Raw genomic sequence first — 26,739 nt, 5'->3', positions numbered from 1 at the left:
CTTCCTCACTTTCTCCTAGTATTATTAGAACTTTAGTGGTGTTTTGTGCGTGATCTGGACTCTTTTAGGATCTGATAGAACCATCTTCCCACAATTCTCATCACTATTGTTTTCTGTACCAATAGTTCTGCATTGTTAGAATTTGGAGCTAGACACTACATTAGAGACTGTCTAATTCAGACTTCTCATTTTATACATAAGCAAAATAATGTTCAGATATCTCATTTTCATTTCTCTCTCTCATGCAGCCAGTGTTTGTAACTGCTTCTTTTATTCTGTTTATGGGGAGAAGAATTAATTTATTCTTTTTTTTCCTTTTTCTCTATTTTTTTGTTTTTGCAAAGCAATAGGGTTAAGTGACTTGCCCAAGGCCACAGAGTTAGGTAATTATTAAGTGTCTGAGGTTGGATTTGAACTCAGGTCCTCCTGATTCCAGGGTGGATGCTCTATCCACTGTGCCACCTAGCTGCCCCCAATTTATTCTTTCTTGAAGAAGAATTAAGACTTTACTTGTCACCTTATCTAGGTAAAAAGACGTCTGGAGAACGCAATTTTTAATTCAAAGGATTGAATAGCTATTGGTAAAATTTTAATTTTTAGTGAAGGACACATTTCGAATAAGGGACTCTTACCTAAAATTTTAGCTCTTAGTAGGAAAGTCTTTTTGAACAAAGGGTTGTAGTCTTGTCTATACTTTGCAGATGACTGAGTATTCTAAATTCATATTGTGGTTAGAGCACTGGACTGGGATTCAGGAAGGCATGAGTTCAAATCCCATTTCAGACTTATACTAGTTTTGAAAGTCAATTGATGTGTTTGGTCTTTTTTCTTATCTATAAAATGAAGGTAAAATATCACTTATCTTCCAGGGTTGTTGGGAACATCAAATGAGATAAAAATTCTAAAGTATTTAGCATGGTGCTTTGTCTATAGCAAGCACTATATAAATATTAATGTTAATATTAACATTAATATTAATTAATAAGTGATTTATTGCTATTGTCATTTTTATTGTGTTATTCTACTTAGGCTTCTGGTCATGGTTGCCATTTGATCCTTTGAATTACCTCTGCCAGAATTTCAAGTGTAGCTATAGTAATTCAAAGCTGGCACAGAGAAACTAATGCTGCCAGTAACCTGGGTCAAAAGCCTTTGTGTCTTTCAGGCCCTTTGAGCATACGGTATCCCCTTCAGAGCATACCTGCATGCAGTCAAAGTGTAAAATCAAAATATAGTCCAGGGTTTGATTATATTTTTTACTACTTTTTAGGTACCATATTTCCCCATGTATAAGATGCACCCTTTTTTTGAAAATTTTTGTGTTTAAAAACTGGGAACTTCTTATACAGTGGTTGGAGCTTTTTTTACTTGCATTTCTCTCTTTATTCCCACTTGTTGTCTTTGCACACAGTATATTATGTTATGTTTTTCCACATTCTGTTCAGAAATGACTCAGAAAAAAGATTTTTCTCCAGTTCTTAATTGAAGTTAAAAGTGATCCAGTTTGCAGAATGGAAATTGTGCTGCTGCATGTTACTCTGGTCCTCCTCCAACTGAGAAAACAATCCAGACTGACTATGGGAAGAAGAAACCCTACTAAAAACACTGTGGCAGAAGACCATGAGAGGCAAATCAGTCAAATGGCTTGAGTTAGAAAGGGTAATGAAGAGATGGATTGAAGAGCAAAGGGCCATTGGAATTCCTGTGTCCACAAAGATGGTTCAGCAGGAGACAAAAAGAATTGCTGATAAAAATAAGTGACAGATTTCCAAGGGGAACGTAATCGGCACTTCAGATTCATGAAAAGGAATGGAATAAGCATGGGTCTATGCACCAGACTTGCCCAAAAGATGCTTGAAAGCTATGAGCAGAAGGTCCTTGAATTTCATGAAGAATAAAACTTGAGTTCATTAACATTATATAATACTTTTTTTTTCAAATTTTGGGCCCCCAAATTAAGGTGTATCTTATAAATAGGGAAATATACCTTCTAGTCCTATGAGTCTCTTTGTTTGTGTATGAGTTCTTATATCAGGGGACCACCATCTTAACTCTTAACCCAATTTTGCCTCCAAGTGGTGCAGAAAAAATATGCGTCTCAGTATGGACATTGAGGCTGGGGAAATGATTAAAGTCCTATTAAAAACATATTTAGTATTAATTCATGGGCCTTAATGTCATTAAACTTATGCAGGAAATTTGATGTCTAGACTTTCAGTAATAACACTCTAACCCCATTTATAGTTTGTTTTCTGGTGGAGCAAAGACACTGAAACGGCTTATCATTTCTTTCTCTAACTCATTTTACAAATGAGGAAACTGAGGCAAATAGTTAAGTGACTTGCCCAGGGTCACATAGGTAGCAAGTGTCTGAGAGCAGATTTGAACTCAAGAAGATGAGTCTTCCCACACCACCTAATCATATATATGTGTATCTGTGTCTGTATCTACATCTGAATATTTTTTGTATACATATCAGTATATATTTATAAATATACATATGTACCTATATATTTGTATAAATACATATATATCTGTATCTATTTATATATCTACATATGTATCTGTATATAGTTATATGTGTACACATGTATTTCCATAAAATTTTGTGATATTCATATATAAACCAATTTAGGGTTTACTTTCATCACACAGATAATGCATAAGTATTATCAGCACCATTCAACAGATGTATCTCTGAGCCTCAGAGAAATTGAGCAAGCTGCCTAAAATCACACAGCAACTATTTGGTAGAATTAAAAAATCTTCAGATCCTCCTTCCCCTCCCCACCCCACCTCACCCAAATTATGCTGGAGGCATAAGATGTGGATATGTAAACTCTGCTCCTTGCTGCCAATAGGGTGAGAAGTGAGTCATTAGGGTGTGTTGACCTAGACTCAAGAGGCCTAGAGTCCACCTCAGATTCTTTATCCTTAGTCAAGCCTTCTCCTCATCCCCAATACAGTTATATGATAGCCATGAACAGTCTAAGAATTGTACTTGTCTCCTATTGAGAATCTAGCTTCCTATCTGGTCAAGTTGGTTATCCTGGTTGGACCACCCATGTCTCGTCTCTTACTTTTGCACCATCTGTGGATACAATTGGATAGAATTCAATTTTTCCTCATGTCTTCCTTTTGTGATCCCCAGCTCCCTTCAACTCAGATCAAGTGTACCTTCTGGGAATACACCCTTCTTAGCTTCTCAAGTTGTTATTCCTTCCCTCAATTGCTTATTATTTGGTTTTTTTGGTATTTACTTATCTACTACTCAATCTAGAAGAATACAAGTCCCTCGAAGGTGAGAACTTTTATTTTTATTTGCCATAATACCATTATAGTCCCTGGTTCATAGCAGACTCAAGACTAGAAGGACTAGAATTTAAGATTACCTCAAAGGACCAATGTGTGTCAGTTGATGAAAGAATGAAAATTTCTTTTTCAGAGTAAAATTACATCTGCTTGTAGTTATTTATATTTGAAGTATATTCTTAGAGATAGGAAAAAAATACTGTGAAATATATCAATGTTTGTTAAATTGAACTGAATTGAAAAGACATTAACTTCCTTCTAAGCAACAAGTTCATCGATTCTAAGTTATGTCCATGAATTGTGTGCACATAGCATGACTGTGACATTCAGGTAAGTGTGAGCAGTTGTGTAAGACTCAGAATCACAATCCTTCCATGTGAGCCCCTTTGGTCTGATGGAATGCTGATAATGGATTGGTCTTTGGGGATTTCATGGTGAATACATACCTGATAATGCTACCAAAATTAATCAACAAATAATCTCAGTCTAGGTCATCTAAGGCATAGGCTGACCTCAACCTCAATTAAGAGACTGACCATTCCCGAAACCATTGTCTATGTTGTCCAATTTAAGGAGGTAGAATAATTCTTTTCTAAGGAGGTAGAATAATTCTTTTCTTACTTAGACTTGTGATGAGAGAGAAGGAGAAAGATATTTGAGTGGTTTCTGGATGCTTTAGGCTCCTGGCAATATTTGAATACTCAAGGTCGATTCTAAGCACCAAGTTATGTGTTTATTTTTCTTAAAATGTATGTAAAGTGGGGCAGCTAGGTGGCGTAGTGGATAAAGCACTGGCCTTGGAGTCAGGAGTACCTGGGTTCAAATCTGGTCTCAGACATTTAATAATTACCTAGCTGTGTGGCCTTGGGCAAGCCACTTAACCCCATTTGCCTTGTGAAAACCTAAAAAAAATGTATGTAAAGTATCAAATATTTAATTGTCTTCCCTTTCCCTCCTATTTACTACTGGGTAATCACTTTATTTTTTTTACTGTATTTATTTAAGGCAATGGGGTTAAATGACTTGTTAAATGATCATATATATAGCTAGGTAATTATTAAGCGTTTGAGGTCGAATTTGAACTCAGGTCCTCTTGACATCAGGGTCTATGCTCTATCTAGTGCACCAGAGAAGCAGTTTAGTAGATTTATATATTGAAAAACAAAGCTTATAAAGAATTAAATTAGAGAAATAACTGGGGCCCAAGTTTGGATGGTTTTCATAAAGTAAGTTTCTACTTCTTCAAATTATTATTTTAAATTCCATAGAATCTCTGAAATTTTACTCTGAATTAAGTTACATTCAGCTTGTCTCTTCTGGTGACCTAGATGAATAAATCCATTTGCTCATATGGGTGACCTTCAGCTTTCGATCAGAGGGAATCTTGTGAAAGTATACAGGTATAATGGTCTATTGTCCCTAGGTTCACCCCCCAGAGCAGAGCAGAAACAAATTCAAACCAATAAAAATTAATTTGTCTTGATTCAACTATTCCATAAGCCTTTACTGAATGCCTTATGTTTGACTAGTCCTCTACAAGGTAACATGAAATCTAGTGGGGGAGGGGGACAGAAGACAAATTGCCATTCATTCAGGAACTTAAACTCAAGTTGGAGATGGGCATCAAATGGGGAGATACTACTGGAATATTAAATAATATGAACAGGCAGTAGGTGATGCATGTCAATTTGCGTGGTAGAAACTTATAGTTTTCAAAGTGGAGATTTCTATAGAATGACAGAATCATGAATGGTCAAATGGAAGAAAGAGAATTTTAGCTAGAGTGTGAAGGATGGGTTGGATTTGGTAGAGAAAGAAAAGAGAAAGAGAGAAACAAGCATTCCTACCAAGGGAAACGGAACTGATTTTTATCTTGGTTTCACTAGAAGGATTCATTAACATCTCTTTTTCATTGGCCGCCAACACTTGATCTAAATGATTCACTCAAGTTCACCCGTGCACCATTCATTCTTTTGCCCAGGGGGACCCCTCTGGTGGAGAGTCAGAACTCACAGATAGTGAGGCAGCTCTTAGAGCAGTATTTGTCATTCCATGTACCATCTGTGTACATTTCCACACAATTTTCATTTCCTTGCCCATCTGGAGTCCCAGCATACCAGTTGGTGTAGTTCACAGGGGTTCCATCCAGGTAATGGAAATTCCCAGGTATTTTTCCCTCCATTAGGCCAAGGAAAGCATATATGTTATATTTCACCATGAGCTTCATGATGGCAGCGTTCTCCTCTTCATTTCTTGGAGTAGCAACAGTGCCTCCCATCTCTTGACAAATCAAACTATTTTTGAGGAAATTGGAAGACTGGCCACTGGTGGCAAAAAAACTTTCCCCCAACTTGAATGATATTACCATACAAATTGAGGGTTGGAGATTAGAGACAACAGAATTAGGTGGTTTTCCTTTTGTCCCACTTTGTCCTGCTTATTTTTCTGTTTGTAATAGTATGTCTGAATATTTCTCTTTATGTAGGTCTTTCTATTATCCATTTCTCTCACTCTATGATTTTATTTCCTCACTACTTCCCACTATTGAAATTATTTTGGGGATGATTTGTACCTACTTATCTCTGTATAAGTCATTTTTCATTAGAGTACAATTTCCTTGAGGGCAAGACATTTCATATTTGTCTTCATGTTCTGAGCACCAGGTATGATGCCAGCAGTTTAGTAAATGTTTGCTCAATTTAACAAGTACTGGTTCTAAGTCCTGGAAGTAAAAAATGAAAATGAAATTATTACTCTTCTCTAGGAACTACATTCTATTTGTCTGGAGGGAGAGGAGGAACATCCCATACACAGATATAAAGTGTACATAAAAAATACAATATATTCTTGGGGGAGTCAGGAAGAACCTCTAAGTAGGGTTGAGCCTTAAAGGAGTGAATCTCCTAAATGGCAGAATGATAGCCATAAATTAGAAATGGAATTGAAATGAATTATATTATTGACTTCCCTATATTTCATTATATTTAATGACTGTGAGGGCACATAATACAGTGGAAAGAGTATTGGTCTTTGCATCTAAGTGAGATCTAAGTTCAAAGTTAATAGTTGGTGCACCATGGGTAAACTGATTAATTTTTTTGAAATCAAATTTTCCTCTCCTACAAATATCTATAATAACTACCTCACTACATTTGGGAGGGTCAAATTAAATAATGCTTATAAATAATGCCTTCAAAACTCTAAAAATAACTGGCATTAGTTATATTTTCACTAGGCTCATTATTGTAGCTGGTTTGATGAACTAAGAACTCTTGCTTGAGTGAATCAGTATTGATAAGTACCCCAGTGGTTAGCTTTACCTTACCACTCACCAAAATTTTTGAAATATTAGGGAAAGAAAGACCTTTTGGTACCTCCTTTAATTTGTGAATTTAAAAGGAATATTTTGACAAGTTGCTTGATCTTGTTAACACTTTTTTCAAATGACATAATTAGACATTCTGTCCTTTCTCCAAAAGATTTTCTTTTAAGAATTCACCTATATTAATCAAAATGAAATCTCATTTGAAGTAAGAAAAACTTCATTTTCCTCACTTTTGGTCTCATTTTCCTTCTTTACCTTTTTTCATCAGTCAAGGCCCGAATCCAAGAACTAGAGGACAGGTGATACAGGTCTATTTCTATCCTCAACCTGAGAACAAGTACTTTCTCGATCCCCCAAATTTTCTGTTCTACAATCCTGTTCTATTGGGAGAACCCATAGACTTACAGGCTTTCAACTTCAGATGTTCCAATTTTTAGATCCGACATCAAGGCCAACAGCTCCTTAGTTAGAGAATTGTGGCTTTCCAGGAAGGAGACACCTTGATTTGGAGGTATTGACAAGTCAAAGAGCCAGTTCAAAAAAAGTTATAAATCCAATTTTCATGCACATACAATCAATACATCAACAAATATATTTAATAGGTACAAAATAAATGAAAGGAACTTTGGGGAGGAATAGTGTTAGGAACAGCAGATATTAGGAAAGTCTTCATGTAGAATGTTTACATGAACTGACTTCTGAGTAAAATCAGGGTTTGTAAAATGTAGAGGCTAGAAGAGTGAATACTCCAAGGGTGAAGGGGAGCATAATCACTGGAAACCAGAGTTGGAGGGTTGGATGTGAGAAATATGAAGAAAACCAGTTTAGAGAATATGTGAAAGATAACGATATGTATAAGACTGGGAAGGCAAGTTAGTGCCAGATAAAGATGGCAGTTCAGTACATAATCTTGGGATACAACCATAGTTAAGGGGCATGTAATGGATGATGATCTAGCAAAAAAGGGCAAAAAGGAGCTACCAGACAGGTAGAAGAAGAGTCAGGAGAGAAAAGGGTCATGAAAATCCAGAGAAGAGAGTGCCTGTGAAGCAAGGTTGTCAAAAATCAAGAAGCATGGATTGTTGACAACTTTGGAGAAAGTTTCAGTTAAATCTGGACAGATTTCAAAGGACTGAGGAATGAAAGGAAAGGAGTAAGGAAATGGAGACAGTGATTGTAAATATATATTTTCTAGAATTTTGGCTAAGAGATAGAGTAGTGATTTAAGCATAAATTAAGTATGTTAAGAAAACATCTTGCTATATGCTATGGATTCACTCAGTTTTGTATTAAATTTCATTGCTCATGGATAAAGACATATATGTTTCCTTCCCACTAGCATTTATATGGGTTGGGGAGGCAGTTCTCTTTCTTTTATCTCTTATATAATTTCCCTCCCCTTAATAATTTCAAAATGACATCTGTAATAGGGCAGTTAGAGGGCACAGTGGCTAGTATTCCGGGTTTGTGTTCAAAATTGGCCTCAGACATTTAACCTGGTCAAGTCACTTAACCCTGTTTACCTTAGATTCCTCATCTGTACAAAGATATGGAAAAGGAAAAGCAAACCATTTTAATATGTTTGCCAAGCAAACTCCAAATGGGATCAAAAGAGTTGGATACAACTAAAAATACCTAAAGAACAAAACCTACTTCACATCCTGCCTTGTACATAATAGATTTTGTTGTCAGATGGTACAGTGGATAGAGTGGTGAGTCTGGGGTCAGGAAGACCTGAGTTCAAATCCAAAGTTAGACACTTACTGTGTGATCCTGAACACTTAACCACTATTTGTTTGAACTTCTTCGACCATTTACAAAATGAGAGAATAAAAACATCTAGCTCTCAGGATAGTTGTAAAGATCAAATGAAATGATAATTATAAAGTGTTCATTATAGTGTTTGACATAAAATAAGTACTTACATAAGTTATTTATTATAACTATTATTAAGGGAAAAAAATGAGTGAATGACACTTCCCCCCTTATGTATGCTTGTTCTGTATGTTTCCCATGCAATAAAGCTCTCTAGACAGACTGTGTTTGTCTTTAAGCTAATGTTTTTCTGAGGTAATCAATGTCTGTTTGACTCCTCTGTGTTCAGTAAACAGACCCCCCCCCCCCCTTGTTTTAAGGAAGAAATCTGTTTGTATGTGTTGGTAGTTACAGCTTGTCTACTGTGGACACTGTCCACAAGGTCAAACAAGTGACTCACTTGTCTATGGAGGATCACTTAGTTATGTTTCCAGATGAGGTTTATTGACTGACCGATAATTTCCGGGCTCAGGGTACGGTTGCCAGCCAGCCTGGGTTTTCCCCAATCTTTCCCAGAAAAATACCTTGCCAAATCCAGCCTTCCCAGGAGTGGAAATCCATTTCTTATTTATTGATTTATAATTCGCTTTCCTGCTTTCTCACTCAAATCCATTTGAGTTTGAATATGAGGGGGATTGGGATGAGATATGTTTGTGGGAAACTTGGGGAAAAGAAAAACTTTTTGTCTCTTTTCAACTTCCAGTTGAAGTAACTGGCATTTTAAAGGCTCTATTTATCTACCTCTTTCCTTTTTATTTTCCATGTATTAAGCTGCTATTTAAAAAAAAGATGGTCATCCTTTCTTTTTTCTTTTTGGCAAGTCAGAGTGGTTAAATGACTTGCCCAGGGTCACACAACTAAATAATTATTGTGTCCAAAGTCACATTTGAACTCAGGTCCTCCTGACTCTAAGATCAGTCCTCTATCCACTGTGTCCCTTAGCTGCCCCTTGAGGGTCATCTTGCTATGAGATCACTGAACTATGAAGACATTGAAAGAGATTGATAAAGGGAAAAGAGCTGACAAAAGGAAAAGCCCATATGAAAAAGAGATTTTAAATAATATCCCCCACCTCACCACACACACTGGATGAGGCAAACTCATTAGACTTCCCACAATTCCTTTATATATTTAAGATTATTCATATTATAGAATTATTTTCCTTTGTTTTGAAGGTGGTGGGAGAAAGACTAATAAAGCTTGCAAGCCCAGTGGGAGTATGGAGGAGGATGTGGTAGAATTGGCATTGATCTTGAGTGAGGGTTGAATTGTGGGCAGAAGCTGGCTGTTCCTGGAGTGGAAAGGAAGAACAATTACAACAGAATGCACTTTGAAAAGGTAACTGCTGCTGCCCCTGGCTGAACCAACATTAATAGGCACTTGGCAGCGAAGTTCCCTCTCCCCACCACCCAAAACCTCTTCCCAAGGGACACCTTGCCCCCTCTTTGGTCATTATATATTCATTTTGTGACAATTCTGGCTTTCCTTCACTTAGTTAATGAAGTTATGCCATTGAAGTGATCTGAACACTCAGAAATCTTGAGAACTACTCTGTATTTCCTCTCCAACCTCCCTTTTCCCCACCTGCGCCCAGACCCTTTTAAGACGGAAGGCATAGAGATACTTACCACCTGGGTCTCCTTTCATGTGTTTCATTCCTGGTAGTCCTTGTGGCCCTGGGTTACCTGGAGTTCCAAATTCTTGAGGACATCCCTGAAGGTAGCTGGTCCCTTTACCAATTTAATATGAATTATTTTATCATATATGATTACATGCACACACACATGTATATTATATAACCTTTATGTATAAAAATGAGATAAAATTTTATTATTTCATTTATTTCTTTTATTTAATGAGTTTGAGAAAAAAACCACCATACACTTCCACATTTGACCTTTCATCTTGAACTTGCTGCTTAGGTTCTTTTTAGGGCATGAGAAATTCAGCTCCTGATGAGTATTAGCCTTCACACCCAATGGCATTTCATAATTTCTTTAAAAGAGAAATACTGAAGATTCCAGAAGAAATCATTGAAAACTTGATCACTGAGCAATATTTTATTGGCAGCATATCAGAATGATTAAGTCTCAGAAATCCAGAGGGCAACTAATTGGCCCAGTGGATAGAATGCTTAGTACTGAATTCAAATCCAGCCTCAGATACTTAGTAGCTCTGTGATGCTGGGCAAGTCATTTAACCCTGCTTCTCTCACTATCATTATCTGTTAAATCAGTTGGAAAAGGAAATGGAAAACCATTCTATTATCTCAGCCAAGAAAACTCCTAATTAGGTCACTAGAAGTCATACATTACTGACTGAATGAATCTACAGTTTTCTTGGAGAGACAGCAGCCTTGTATTGAAAATCCTTCAGAGAAAATATGTAGTAAAGATGCAACATATGGCCAAAGGGCAATAAAATGTGCATACTCTTTGATCCAGCAATACCTCTACTGGGTCTGTACCCTGAAGAGAACATGAAAAAGAGTAAAACATCACTTGTACAAAAATATTCATAGCAGCCCTGTTTGTGGTAGCAAAGAATCGGAAATCGAGGGGATGTCCATCAGTTGGGGAATGGATGAACAAATTGTGGTATATATGTACATTATGGAATTCTATTGTTCTAATTTGAAACCAGAAAGGGTGGGAATTTAGAGAAGCCTGGAAAGACTTGCATGAACTGATGCTGAGCTGGATGAGCAGAACCAGAAAAACATTGTACACCTTAACAGCAACATGGGGTGATAATCAACCTTAATGAACTTGCTCATTCCATCATGACATAGTCAGGGACAATTTTAGGATATCTATGACAGAGAATACCATCTGCATCCAAAGAAAGAACTATGGAGTTTAAACAAAGACCAAATACTGTTACTTTCAACTTTGTTTAAAAAGTTGTCTTATGTACTAGTACTACATAATTTTGCTATCTCTAATATTTTATTTTTTCCTCAAAGATATGGTTTTTTCTCTCAACACATTCAATTTTGATCAATTCTTAGTATGATAACAATGTAAAGATAATCAGATTGCCTTCTGTGCAGGGAGGGGAGAAGGAAGAGAGGGTAGGGGAAAATGTGTAAAATTCAAAACCTTACAAAAATGATAAGTAAAAACTACTATTGTATATAATTGGAAAACAAATATAATATTTATGCAATTATAATATTTATGTAATAAAAAAGATGCAACATGATGTGATGAGAATGGCATTCAGTCAAAGGAGACTGGAGGCCTGGGCTCAAGATCTAGATCTAATAATTGTGTATTTTGCAAAAATCACTGTCATTTATAGGAGTTTGGAGATATGTTCCACAAGATCCTTTCAGTGTTACCTGAAAGGTAGCTACTAATGCTACCATCTTACCCTTTTGCTCCTACCTAGGAGTTGTTGCTTTTCACATACCTGGTTCTCCCTTTTCTCCCTTGGGTCCAACTCTTCCATATCGTCTAACATTCAAAGCACCATGGAAAAATGAGGGGCAGAATGGGTACATTGTCCATTGTCTGTTGACTCTGAGTAGAATCCAAGGAGTATCCACACTTGGAACAAGAAAATGAGCAGGTGCAGTCGAGTCATCATTTAAACTGCACGTCTAGTAAATATTAAGGAAAGTTATTTCAGATGACTTTTCGGTCAAAACAATTTTGATCTCTCTTCCTCTTTGCCAGTATAGACCTAACCCCACCTCCTTCCAAAAGGAGGCATGATCAGGAAAAATACCCAAGAAAGACTCCTGAATGAGACCTACCTGTCACAGAGAGAAGATTTTTGCATGGGAAAAGAAGCTCCTTAGGATCTCTCACTTTGTTCTAAGTTAAGGAACAAGGTCAAATTTCCCATTGAACAAGATCTAAACAGAAAGAAAACAGCAGGAGAGTCCATCCTGTATTCTTCTATTGTATTATGGACCTCAGTTGGGTAAAACTGATAGAGAATTTTATTTTTAAATAATTTAAATAATTGAAAGAAATGCTAAGTTTCAAATAGCATCAGTGAAAAGAGTAATGTCATTTTTTCCCCTCCAAGTTCACACTCTGAAATTTGGTTCATGGATCCCAGGTAAAGGTCTCCTGCTTTATCCCATACCTTTCTGTGTTTCCACCAGATGAAAGAACAGATTCTGCAGGACATGCTGAGGCACCTCTTCCCAGGTCAATCTGATTAAAGTTTTTGTACTCAATTCACAGATTAATCTATAGCTGAATTTAGTACCCACCTCTTTGTTTACTGAGACTTGTTGGAAAGTTGGCACATAATTGGGTAGAATAAATATTCTCTCTCTCTCTCTCTCTCTCTCTCTCTCTCTCTCTCTCTCTCTCTCTCTCTCTCTCTCTCTCCTTCACCCTATGATTTTTCTGCTCTTCTTGATACTTGTTACTGACAAGTCACATCATGAGAACTTGCTTTTTCTTTTCCTTCCTGCTCTCTTTCATTCATTTCACAATATGCTCTGTGCTCCTATTCATCTCTCTAGTACAGACTGCAGCAATAGAATAGAAACTTTATGGAGCATACAAGAAAGGGAGAAGATATGAAACCAACCCTCCAGGGATGTAGTTGAAGAGACAAAAGACAGAAGAAGATAACTAGCAAAGCTATTAAGTGCCAGGTGAATTATATAGATATGATACAATAGAAGTAGTACTATATTTGTAGATAGAGATGGAAATCCTCTCTCTCCTACTGGGTAATCTTGAGTACTTCCACCCATCTCTGTGAGGTTCAATCTCTTCATTTCTGAAATGGAGGGTTGGAAATGATTTCTGATGTCCTTTCCAGATTTGAATTGTTTGTTCTTGTAATTAGCATACGAAATCAGAGGTCCTTCTCTCTCTCTCTCTTCATTTTCCCTTCTATGCAAGTGAGGCAGTGATCTATTACCTAATAGTGATCAGTGGATGATCATCCATTCTAATAATATCTTTACTTTTATTTCCATACTTAGCATAAAAAGAACATTTAATCTTTAAAGCACTATATGAATGGGAGTTATTGCTTACTCATCCATTCATTGAAGGTTCTCCTCTCACACTTTCCAGAACCTAGCCATAGTTTCCCATCTATGATGAAGTGAAAGTCCAAAGCTACTGATTCTGATCATAGGTTGTATGATGAAAAGTAGGTAACCTAGGCTGGTAGATGGGTCCCTTTCCTAAAACTGGCAGAATTGGTCTTCTGGTTCTTTGCTTCTTTCTTTTATTTCTCCCTTTCTCCAAAGCGTGTAATTAATTTGACTCTCCTCTATGAAACCTATAAAAGGGAATTAATAATCTGAATCACACTCAAGTATTCATTAATAGCTCCAAGTGGAATGAACATTTTCTTTTCTTTTAATTGGTATCCTCTTTTGTTCATATGTCACCTGCCTTCTCAAATATTTTCAACTCCCCCCCCCCACCTTAGTGAGCCATTACTTGTGGTAAAGATTAAAAAAGAAAAAAAGGGGAAATCATTTCAGCAATAGTAACCTATACAGGAACTAGTATTAAAGGGCATATAAAGTTAAAAGGACAGGACTTTGCATTACAATTTTGGAAATTCAGACAGTAGATTGATAACAGAATGCATTTTGAGGATATAAGAGCTTTTTTTTAGTGCTTCTCAAATTATATCACTCAGGTAGCTATCATCTGAGCTATCATGCTAAGATTTTGGGATGCAAAAGAGGCAAGAAACAGTCCCTGCCCCTAGGGAGCTTATAATATAATGGGGAGACAATAGGAAAAAAAATGTGTGCAAATATAGGCAGGATTAACTGGAAATAGCAGGTAATTCTGCTTTAGAATCAAGGGGAAAGTAAGGAACAGAAAGTTTCCTAAATCAAGTGGAATTTTAGCTGTGTCTTTAGGGAAGCTAAGAGGCAAAGATGGGGAGGGAGAACATTCCAGCAATGGGAAACAGCCAGATAAATTCTCTGGAACTTCCAGATGATGTGACTTGTCCACATAACACGGATGAGGAGTATGACAGTGAGTAAGGCGGGAAGATTTGAAAGGTAGGAAGGTGCTAGATTATGAAGGACTTTGAATGCCACTCAAAGGATTTTGTATTTGTTCCTGATGCAGTAAGGAGATACAGAAGTTTATAGAGTGGGAGAGTGAGATGATTTGACCTCATGACATGAAGGTCCTCAGTTTTGCCATTTACCAAATGAGTGATCTTGATGAGGCGAGATCTTATCCTTAAAATGTTCTGTCATTCTGATATTGTGTTCTTTACTCTTACATAAGAGTAAATTTTGATATTAGCCTTTGGGAATGAATGATAATCCTCAACACCACTCTTGTTGCAACAAAGCATGAACACATATTGCTCACAAATCACAAAGAGTTGACAAAGCTTTTGATTATGTAGTTAAATTTTCTCTTTCTAGGTCAAAGTGTGTGTTCTCTATTTTCCTAGAATATACTTGTTAATGAGGCACCACTGCTAGTGTAAACCTAAATGAGAAAAATCATGAGAAAATCAAGAGTGAATTAGATAGTTTAATAATGTGTTTCAATTTAGAAAATGGCAGCACAACTTCAAATTAACAAAATTCCAGCATTTGTTCCTGGTAAACACTGATTTGGAGTCAAAGATGAAGGACTTCAACATTCAATGCACAATAAGAGACCCATTCAGGCAAGAATTTCACAGACAACAAGCCAGGAACTTGTACAGGATATATCATTCCATGTTCCATCAGTGTTCATTAATACACAGTCTTCCCCAGATCCATGATCATTGGGCTCATTCCTCCTCCAGTTGGTGTAAGAAATTCTTTCTCCTGTCAGGTATGTAAACTGTCCTTCTTTCACTTTGTCTGTGATGCCCAGGAATGCAGGGGTATCTTTGGCCAACTTCTGGATAGCTGTATTCTCCTCTCCATTCTTTGGAGTTGCAATGGTTCCAGATAATTGCTCACAAAGAACTTTTACTCTGTCAAAATTGATTCTTTCTCCATTGGTTACAAACAATTTTTTCCCAGACTGTTTGGCCAAGGAAAAGTTCAGAACTGTAGGTGAGATTAATATGATTGACAAACTCAGTCCAGGAACAAACACATGGCTTTTCTTGAAAATAGCTAACTCAGGAGAGATATAATCACATTTATTCAGACCGGGGATTCTTAATCATTTTTGTATGTTGTGTGAATCCCTTCGGCAATGATAAAACCCATGTATCTTTTCTTAGATTTATATTTCAAAATAATTGAATGGCATAATTTCAGTTAGGTGAAAATAAAGATGAAATTTTCTTTTTCATTCTAGTTTGCAGACTTCCTGAAATCTATCCACAGACCTTTTGGTGGCTTATGAACTTTGAATTAAGAACCCCTACTTTAGCTATAAGATTTTGTTCTGGCTGTTTGAGGACTACAGACTACATTTTAGGGGGAATGTGATTTGAAGACAATAATTTAACTACAAAAAAGGGTTTAGTTTACAATCCAAAAGAAAATCTTTTACCAAGACCAAGGAGTCTTTACACATAGAACTGAAACCAAGGAAAAACATCAAGAACCATCCATCCTAGGCTAGGCAGGCCAAAGAAAAGTGAGTTGATTCATTACAACTAAAAATTAGAGATTAGCTAGCCTGGGAAAAGGGAAATGCATTAGCCAAAAGGAGAAACTAGTATTCAAAATTTGAGATTAGAGCTCAACTATTTCCTATTCCACTTCCTCTTCCCCCCTTTATTAGCAAAAAAAAGAATGAGAGTTGGTGTGGAAGAGAACTGGTCTGGAATAAAGAAGACCTGGATTCAAATTTGACCTTGAACACATACTGGTCTTATGACTTGGACAAATCGTAGTAACCTTTCAATGCCATGGGTAGAAAACTATGCATTATGGGGAAATGAAGTGATATAGTGGGGATATTGCTACTCTGTGTCAGTGAAAGGAGTTTCTCACCAGAATTCCTCACAGTGATGATAACACAGATGTGGACAAATTCCCCCCAACCCAATTCATTTCCTTATAAATGGATCCTGACCAAAACAAGTCAAAGTTAGTGTTTTGTAGTTTCAAAAAAATTTGCCTCAGTGTGGTTGGTATAGTTGGGAGAGTGTTAGGATGGGAGTCAGGGGAGACCTGGGTTCAAATTCCAAATCAATTCTGTAATCTTGGGCAAATTATTTAATCTCTGATCCTCAATTTCCTCAACCATAAAAATAGGGATAATTTTGCCTCCAGCTCCCTCCTCAAATAAGATAATGTAGATATATTAACTTTGCAGTCTCAGAAATCCATAGAAACATCAATTATTACTACAACTGGCTCCTTATAGGGTTGGCTGAAAGCCTAAAATAAAACCATATATTTAAGCATCTTGTGAACTTTAAAGTGTTAAATTTCAACTATTGTTCACTTAGCTGGGGTGAGGAAAGTACCCTCTGATTTTTTGGACTGGAGTGACTCTCACAGAGCTGGATTTATGCTCTAGGATTATTATTCCTTACTTTAAAGATTAAGAAAATGATTTGAAGTATTACCTATAAATTCATGTCCAGAAAATGGTAAAAGTAAAACCCAGACCTTTGGATTATAAATCTAGATCTAGGTGGGACCTCAGAGTCTTTTCATTCACAGGCTCAATTTTGCCAATAACCTTGAAGGCTATTAAGTGACAGGCTCGAAGTCACATAGGCAGTTTCAGAGGCAGGATTTGAATAGGAGGTCTTTGGCTGCAGAATCAGTTTGATTTCATCTTTACCTAGATCCTCTCACTCTAAGTATAGTGCTCCTTTCATTATTTGTGAAACACTCTTAATGACTCACATTTCTAAAAGGTTTTGCAGGTTACAAAGCATTTTCCTCTCAACAACCCCAGGAGGTACATTATCACTCCCATTTTGCCAGTGAACATATTGAATCTTAGAGTGGTTCGTTAAGTTTTCCTAAAGCCACCTGACTATTTGATATCAGGTTGTGGTTCAAGTCTTGCTTTTCTCATTCTGAAACCAGTCCCCCACTACCACCACCACCATGAAGCCCTGTCTTTGATGTAAAGTCCTCCGAAGAGCAAATTAAAAAAAAAGACACCACCATCATGAAAGGTTAACTTACCATTTTTGTTTTTGTTCACTTGAGCTTGAAGGGTCTGGAATGTTTTAGATGAGTCTGTGACCGATTTGAGAAAAGCTAGAAACAAAAGAAATAAGAAAGACATGGCTATCGTGAGATATTTAAATTTATTATTTGTAGCACTTGAGGGCAGCAATGAAATAATTGCTAGTAGCTACTGTGAGGCAGATTTAGGTTCAAATAAGGAAACAATTCCTAATGGAACCAAGTAATCATATTCTACATAAGCTGCCATCCATGGAGATGCTCATCCAGGGGACTGGGTGATCATCTATTAGGGATATCATTGAAGGGAATCCTATATTTTGATTTAATTCAATAAACCTTTATCATATACTTACCATGCTTAAGAAATTATGTTGGTTTTCAATAGGTGACCTCTCGGTTTCCTTCTATCTCTAAGGGCTTATGATTTATAACACGACTCATAGTCGTTGACTAAGGAAGGATGGTGGTACTCTCCACTGTCTAAATCTCCACTCGTTGCCCTGTTTTTTAAGTTTAAAATGTTTCCATTAAATTATTGTGCTCTAAAGAGTTTCTTTGTCTGAACTGCTTTGAGATTCAGTTCAAGGTGTGGTTGCTAAGCATGTCAATAACTACTGAGGTATTCCTCAAGTTATGACTAATTTCTCCAACAGATTTGGTTTCCTCCTACAAAATCCCACAATGGAAATTTTAGGTAGGACACATTTGTGATTTAAAAAAAAATTTGTATCGTAAAGTACCACAGATGAAAATCCCTCTATCAGTGGAGCTGGGCACTTGCTTGGAAATTTATAGTCTAAGAGAATAACTTGAAGGCACTAAGAGATAAAATGGGCTTGCCTGGCAATGTACTGGGCCAGGTCACTCTACTTCTAAAGTTCCCTATCCTGTATATTATTATTTCAGTTTTATAATTTTTATTTCTCCAACTTTAAGAATTATAAAAGTAAAGTTTAGAGAGATGGAATTCTACAGATAGTGGAAAAGCAAAACTAAAATTCAGATCCTTTTTTCCTTGAAGTCAACTGCTTTTTCCAAAACATGTAAAATAATATCAGTATTCCCAAGATAATTTGCTCATTACAAAATTACTTCCTTTCAATAACCTCAAAGGGAATTTGGTATTATTGTCATCATTCTCATTTTACAGATGAGAAAATGGAATGCCAAAGACATTGATTCCTCATCTGGCTAGATAGGTATTTTCCTATATACCAGTTATTATAAATCAAAATCCAGTATTCGCCAGTAACCCACTTTGCCTCTAACTTAGAGTTATCTGAAGAGCAAACTAGAGAAAAGTGAACTTTTACAAATGATTATCTTACATTGATTGATATTTTCCACTTGCGTTGCAAGGTCCTGGATTTTTCTTTCCAAGGTTGATAGTTTATTCAAAGAAACTAGAAGCAAAACAATTAGGAATATGTTATTTCTGTTTCTTCCCTAACTTTCTTCTAAATCATTGCAAGCTTGCTTCCAAGATCATCATTCAAAGGTAACTTCACTCTCCAAAGTTAGATTTCTCCCTGTCAACTAATGTGGGCTAATCAATTTCTGGATATGCTTTCACATTTTTTTGTGACACTTCTTTCTCTTCCTTTCTATTTGATATTTCCTTCTTATCCCTTTTCTGGTTATCCAACTGTCTCAGTCCTTTCATCTTTAGGTGTTCCCCATGGTCCTGTCCTGGACCTGTTTCTCTTTTTGCTTTATATTATTCTAGCTCATTAGTAATCCCATCAGTTTCCAAATTTCAGTGATCATATCTATACAGATGATTCCCAGACGTATATGCTTAGATCCAATCTCTCTTCTGAACTAATAGTCATATACCTTAAACTAGAGGCCCCATAGAAACCTCAAACTCAGTAGACTCAATGTCTGCCTAGCCTTCCCTTCTTCTTGAACTTTCCTATCTGTGTAAAGAGCATTACCATACTCCTATTTACCTAGACCTTCAATCTCAGCATCTTATGTCAGTATGACCATATGATTATTTGTGGGTAGGATGTTTCTATAATTATCACTGAAAACTAATGAGATCATGATCTCACCTTGGAATCTAGTCTTTTTAACATGCATTTTTATGGGTAATGTCTTAAAATTTCTTACATTTTCAAATGTAGCCCCTCTCCAAAGAGGCATCTCTTGAAAGATAATCAAAAAGTAGAAAAAAAGAAAAATCAGATAAATTAGCCATTGTATTAAAAAGTTTAATATTTTAATAGTCTATAACCATATTTTCTTTTCCAATGAAGCAATGGTAGGGAAGGGAAGAGATGTTGAGTCACAGAAGAGAAGCTGTCCATAATGATACAAGAGGAACAGAACATTTGATTGTACTGGTATGAAGATATTTGAAAGAGGGACTATCTGCTTGCTGAACCTGAACCCAGAATCCCTGATTGATCTCTTCCAAGTGAGGGTAAACACAGACACATCAAGTCTTACCTGAACTGTCTCCTATATCTCCTTTCATGCCAGGTGGTCCTACAATTCCCTGTGCTCCTGGTTTCCCTGGAGGCCCCATTTTTCCTGGAGGACCCTGGATACCTTTAAGCCCTTGTCCTATGATTGGGTAATTAAAGAAACATCTTTGTATTCAATATTTGAAAAATACCTGAAAAATAAATTTTGTTAGTTTTTATTTTATATATGGTCTTTTCTGAATACACTTACTCCATCTAGTCACCCCATGCCAAGTGTTCTTTCTTGAAACAAAGAAAATTGTGGTTGTGGGTAAATTATTTGGAATAAGCAATACCTTTTAAAAAATAATTCCACTTTGTGAAAGTAATAAATATACATGAGTATGCTTCTAAAGACACCAGACTGACTCAATATATTTTGCCTTAAGCAAATGAATCCAGGGTAAGTTGGTTTCCCCACTTTGATTTAGTTCTTTGTCAATTGAATAGTGGATTTGGGACCATACTCATATCTTTCATTGTTCTCTTATGCTTTAAATTCCATAGAATTTTTAAACAATGACTATTACTTCAAGGAAACCTGAAAAATTTGTAGCTCTTGATGATCATACTTCAAAAACTATTAGATGAAATTCAGATGTTGTATGGGGAAGTAAAGCATTTCAAAGATCTTTCAAGTCCACAAGAAACAGGACTACTTTCACCAAAGTACAAAGGGTAGTACAGTCCAAATGAAAAATAATGCTAAGAGCTGATAAAATAGCTGGATTAATCCTCATTAAATAAGGAAAGAACTTTTTAGGAAACTGTTGGTTGTTTGAGTTTTTTACTGATCAATCTATAGTGTAGTGTAGACTTTTATAGTTCTTTTCTTTTTAGTTTTTTTTGGGGGGGCAAGGCAATGGGGTCAAATGACTTGGCCAAGGTCACACAGTTAGATAATTATTAAGTTTCTGAGGCCAGATTTGAGCTCAGGTTCTCCTGACTCCAGGGCCAGTGCTCTATTCACTGCACCACATAGCTGCCCCCATCTTAAAGTTCTTAAAATTGGAAGGACAATAATAAGAATGGCTGAAAAATCAGTTGCTAACACTTACTATCAATACAAAATGTTTTTAATGGGCAGGATAACATAAAATCTAATGAAATGAAAATTAAGAAAAGGTCATTTTTATTAATGAATTTATTTTTTCATTTAAGAACTTTTAATTCTAAACCATTTTCAGAACTACAGATTGGGGGGAGATATTTTTTACAATCAGTAAGACTGGAAGTTTTATCCCAACTAACCAAAATGATGAACTTTGATAAAGCTATTTGATAAAGAATTGTTTTGTTTTATAGGAATTCCCTAATAGCAATACAACCTTGCACCATGCCACAGATCATTAAAAAGTTAAGAAACGTATTCGGGAAATAGAAAGAATCATGATTCAGTGGTCTAAGAACTTTTCTGATGTAAGCACTATTAAGAGTGTTTAAGAGTTAGATTTTAAAAGGTATAATTAATATCTAATGTGGTAATATCTAATGTTATATATTAAGAAATAAAGAACATATGCCAAAATAGGGTGAACTTAGTCCTAAATTGCATGTAACAAAAGGACAAACTGAATATTAAAAATTTTTGAAAGACAGAAAAATCTTAAGACTTACATAATAGAAATGTAATTATTATACATTATCCCAATTAATTAATTGACCACTGTAGGTAAAACCACTATATAGATGGATATGGAGTACTTTGAACTCATAGTCTTCTGGTTCTCTACAAAATGGAGTGAAATGGACAAAAACGTGTTTCTCTATGAATTATATGTGGTCATCTTAAGGGGATAGAAAACAAACTTGTGACCTCAAAAAAGAATACTAAGTCTTTCTTCCAGTACTCAGTGTTTAGCTTAAATCTTACTAAGCAAGTAGTATTCCATGTGTTTCCCCATAGAGGAGTAGACTGAGAGATTCTCAAGAGATTGCCTTTGAAAGTGGTCCTGAGGGCAGCTAGTGGCACAGTGAATAGAGCACTGGGCCCAGAGTCAGGAAGACTTGTGTTCAAATCTGGCCTCAGACAATAACTACCTAGCTGTGTGACCTTGGTCATTTCACCCCATTGCCTTGCAAAAAGAAAAAAATAGGAAAAAAAATAGAAAGTGGTCCTGTAAATTGTCTTTTTTGGTAAGGTACCAATATAATTCTTCCATTGACTACTTGGAAACTGGGTGGGGGGAATCTGTGTGCCAGATTACCAGAGGTAGATAAAAAGGAATGACTTTGATAATCTCACTCCCTTGTTTAGAGGAAATGCTTTTAGATACAGATTGTATCTAGAGAAATAATTTAACATCACCTATAAATATGACCCTCTCATGTGTTGAGTCTAAACTCCTAGAAGAGGCAGCCATAGCATGGGAACACCTGAAATTTGTGCACAATGACCCCAGTTAGTCCTGTACCTGGCTCTCCCTTTTGTCCCTTGAGACCATCTCTTCCATCTTTTCCAGGGGCCCCATTTGCCCCAGGGGTAGCACAAGAGACCACGGAACAGCAGGTCTGCTCAGTTCCCTCACTCAAAACTTTCTGTGAAAAGGCAGTCTTCACCATGATGATGAGCAGGAGTGGGAACCAGAAAAAGACAGCCATTCTCCAAACCTTGGATAGGGAAAAAGTTGAGGGCAATTGTTTTAGAAAGATAAATAGCAAGGGTCTTCAACCAGCCTCATTATTTGCTTTCTCTCCTCTGGTGCTGCCACCAGCTGCCTCTTATCCTCAACATCAATCTACACATATAGTGTAGTTTCACTGCTTTGGATCTTAATCAACATTTTATTGATACCCTATTGTCCTCAAGATTAACCAATACAAACTGTTTTGGAAACCATTATGCATGTTAATCCCCATTCTACTGGCTTCTTTCCCTCCTAATGAGAATTCTTCATTATAAACAAGATCATTTTGGGCAGCTAGGTGGTGCAGTAGATAGAGCACTGGCCCTGGAGTCAGGGGGGCCTGAGTTCAAATTCGACCTCATTCACTTAATAATTAACTGTGTGACCTTGGGCATGTCACTTAACCCCACTACCTTGCAAAAACCAAAAAATAAAATAATTTTTAAAAAAGTTCATTTCTTTCCTCTCCAACACACACACATACACACACACACACACACACACACACACACACACACACACGCATTACCCTCACTGTCTAGGTTAGTCTGGCTATTTTCTTTTACATGCCTTCTGTTTCCTAGGATTCCCTACAATGTCTCACACAGGTCTAAACCATAAGTAGGAATGAACAAAGTAGGAATATGGAAGGAAGAGAGAGATAGAGGGAAAGAAGGAAAAAATAAAGGGAGGAAGGAAAAATGGAAAGGAGGAGCAGATATAGGAAAGGAGGGAGAGAGAGAGAAGGTGGGAAAGAAAGAATGAAGGAAGAAAAGGAGGGATGGAGGGAGTGAAAGAGACATTGAGGAAGAGAAGGAGGAAGGAAGAAAAGGAAAGAGGAGTGTCACACAGGACTGGATAAAGAAAGTGTCCTAAAAGTCTGAATTCAGTTGTAACCTTTAAATACTTTAAAAATATAAATGACACAAATTAACAAAAGATGTGTAAGATTAATTAATTTAATTTTTCATTAATATCAATTAATATCACTGAAGAGTCTTATGTGTGTTATATATCTCTGGTTAATATTTGAAGTTTATAAAGACATTCATCAGCTGCTGTTCAGTGACTGAAAAAAAAAACTTTCAGAATCCTTGCCTTAAGTTCATTGAAAAAAGGAATTTTTATATACACAGTTTTGCAATGACCTCATAAGAATAAAATAAGCACTACTAATGATTGATTAGGTGACTAGTGGTCAAACAAAAGAACCTCCTTTACTGATCTTTGGATCTTGGAAAGTGTCATCCAGATACTGTCACATAAACAATGCATAATGGCTGGTGCCTGGTCTTAAAAAAAAAAAGCTTTTTTAAATCAAAATTCATAGAACCAAGTATAATAGTAAATAGTTAAACTTTAAATGATTCTTAAATAAATTTTGATCATTTAAACTTCTGAAGTTATCCAACTTTAAAAGTGAACTGAAATTTTCATTCTCCCTTGAATAGCAGAAAATCTGAACAAAGTTTCAAATTTTTTTTATTGCTTTCACTACTTCCCTCCCTTCCTTTCTCATCGTTCCAGATCTCCTTTCTCTTCTTCCTCCTTCCCTCTCTCCTTCACTCTCCTTCTTTCTTCCTCCCTCCCTTCCTTCTTTTCTCTTTCTTTTTCTTCTTTCCTTCCTCTTTCCTTCCCTCAGTTCCTCTTTCATTCTCTCCATCCTTCCTTTCCTTCATTCATTCTTTCCTTCCCTCTCTCCCTCCCTCCTTTCCTCTCTCTTTTCCTCTCTTCTTCTCTTCCTCCCTCCCTTCTTTTCTTTTTTCCTTCTTTCCTTCCCTCTCTCCTTTTCATTTCCCTACTTTATTCATTCCTACTTATGTTTTAGACCTGCAAAAAGTTTCATAATTCTTGTTTGTCCTTGCCAAGGAGTCCACAGGGAATCAAAAGTTGCTAACTCTTCAGCAGGAAACGGAGTAATTTCATGTCCCTTTTTCTTTTACCTACACCAGATTTGGCCTGTTTTTATAGAGTACAAAGCCTCCAAAGAAACCAAAAGACCTAAAAGGATATGAGGAACATCAAAATGAAAAGACCCTTGTCTAGTTACAGATAAAAACTGATGGAAAATCCTCTTTTTGAAATCAAGGTAAATACACAGATCTTTGACCCAAGGCTATATTGCTAATGAAAATCTTACCTGGAATCCAATAGAAAAGAGATAACAGTCCAAAGTGTCCTCTATTTTTACACAGGAAGAGCAGGAAGAGATTGGATTCAACAAGATTTACAGAATCAACTCTGTTTATAGGGTAGAGCTTTGTCCTTGTTCTGCTTCCACAGATTAATAAACAACTGAGCCAAATAGCCAGCTTTTATTTTCATTGCTCCCAAGCAGATTGGGAAAGAATCACAGAGACAGAATTTCAGGGATGAAATGACCCTAACTGACTGCCCACAACTCATACCTAAAAATGAGTTCCTTCAACAGCATGCTTCAAAAGTGTGTTAACCGGCTTTTTCTTAAAAAACTTCAATGAAGTGAAATCCATTATCTCTTGAGGAAGTCTCTTCCATTTTTGCTAACTTGAATTGTTAGTAAGCTTTCTCTGGGATCAATCTCGATTTTCACATTGCAGACTCTTGTGTGAAGGAAATAAATAACTGCCCTATACGCAATTCTTATTTCCACCTTTGGGGAGACTCTAGATGTGATGAACCTGGATGACTCTAAATGATCTAGTGAATCATAATTTAAAAAAACCTTAATTTAGAGTAAGGGACCAAATAATCAAAACATCATGAGAAATGAGATTTTAACCTCTCTTAATAGAGACCAGGCTCTTTTATGCTGATCCTCATTGGACCATATTCATAGGTCCAGTGATGAGAGGGGATCCTTAGGGCAAAATAGAAAAAGGGCCATGCCCCAGCCCTGAGGCTCCAATCCTAGCTTCTTAATGTCAGATTTTGACTTTGGAACATGAACATTTCAATGTACAAAGAACAAAACAGGTAGTATAATATTATATCCAATCCTTTCAAAAAAAATATATATATATATATTAAATTTGACACAATAAATATAATTTAGTCTGTTACCCTCTATTTCCTTCTCTTGTCTATACTTGATTTTAATGTTTCATGGATAGACTTTTATTTCTTTTTTATATTTTTGCATCACTGCCTATATCCTGCTTCCCTGTCACTACCAAAGCTCTCTGTTGTAACCAGAAAGTATAGTAAAACAAAATAAACCAAGAGAACTTTTTTTATCTGAGAAATTTACTCCAAAGTTTCCACCTAGCAAATGCTTAATAATTTTAAGTTGTACTTTCAAAATAGTTCTCTATTTTTAAGAACAAAAAATTGTCCATTTTTATCTTTTATGATAACCTCCAACCCTTGTTGAATTAAGAATTCTTTCTCCTATTCATAGTTTGGAATTGCATATCCTTCCTTTATCTTTTCAGCTCTTGTTTATAACAAAATTTTGTACATTTTAAGTCGTAAGCATTTTGGAACTTATTATAATATGGTGCAAACTGTGGCTTTTATGTATGGATATCTTCTTGGATTTTGACTTCTGAACTTCTGGGTGTTTTTGACTACCACTTTTTCTACAAACAGTATAGCTCGTCCCTGCAGCATCTAGATTGGTAGGTAGAGTGAAACATTTATCTCCCCCTTCCCTGAAGACTCTTTGATTAGACTTAAAAGAAGTAACATGATTTAGTGGACAGACAACTGGCCTCAAATGCATGAAGAACCAGGTTCACATTTTGCCTCTGAAACATACTGGCTTTGTGATCCTGGGCAAGTCCCTTGAGTAGCTCATGGGCTCCAGGCAATTCTTCAAGATTCTAAATTGCAGAAAAAATGCTGGTCTTCATTTGGAAAGGGAGTTTCCCTACCTGAACCTTCCTAATACTGTTGAACTCACAGGTGGAATACCCATCTCTATCCTTTTATTAGACTTTCAATACCCTAGGTGAATGTGATTAGCAATTCTTAGATATCTCTCTGGCCTGAACCCTCTCATTCTTATTTGTTAAGCTTTGGTTCAGAAAACTTCATCAAGTTCTGGGATACCATCTTCTTAACTAGTTGTTAACTTCCCCAACCTTCTTTTGTCTATGACATCTCTGAACGTTGATGAAACCTTAAAATTTTCAATTT

General features: G+C 36.3%; 2 protein-coding genes across 2 annotated transcripts; both read right to left on the bottom strand.

The window, feature by feature from the left end:
• Positions 1–2,823: 2,823 nt before the first annotated feature.
• Positions 2,824–13,781, bottom strand: LOC141522659 (pulmonary surfactant-associated protein A-like). The gene is made up of 4 exons (XM_074236183.1): positions 11,867–13,781; positions 10,081–10,182; positions 7,043–7,136; positions 2,824–5,738 (listed from the first exon to the last, which is right to left on the bottom strand). Exons 1-4 carry the CDS (start codon positions 11,955–11,957, stop codon positions 5,315–5,317), a joined length of 711 nt encoding a protein of 236 aa, XP_074092284.1. The 5' UTR covers positions 11,958–13,781; the 3' UTR covers positions 2,824–5,314.
• Positions 13,782–14,918: 1,137 nt separating this feature from the next.
• Positions 14,919–24,918, bottom strand: MBL2 (mannose binding lectin 2). The gene is made up of 6 exons (XM_074232988.1): positions 24,761–24,918; positions 22,408–22,603; positions 19,977–20,093; positions 18,851–18,925; positions 17,517–17,591; positions 14,919–15,461 (listed from the first exon to the last, which is right to left on the bottom strand). The coding sequence occupies exons 2-6, from the start codon at positions 22,592–22,594 to the stop codon at positions 15,085–15,087; spliced, it is 831 nt and encodes a 276-aa protein (XP_074089089.1). The 5' UTR covers positions 22,595–22,603; positions 24,761–24,918; the 3' UTR covers positions 14,919–15,084.
• Between the last annotated feature and the right edge of the window lie 1,821 nt (positions 24,919–26,739).

This window comes from Macrotis lagotis, chromosome 4 (assembly GCF_037893015.1).
Source record: "Macrotis lagotis isolate mMagLag1 chromosome 4, bilby.v1.9.chrom.fasta, whole genome shotgun sequence".
In the NCBI taxonomy this organism is placed as follows: Eukaryota; Metazoa; Chordata; class Mammalia; order Peramelemorphia; family Peramelidae; genus Macrotis; species Macrotis lagotis.
Note: the sequence above shows the minus strand (reverse complement) of the source record. Positions and strands in the feature narration are given on the sequence as shown.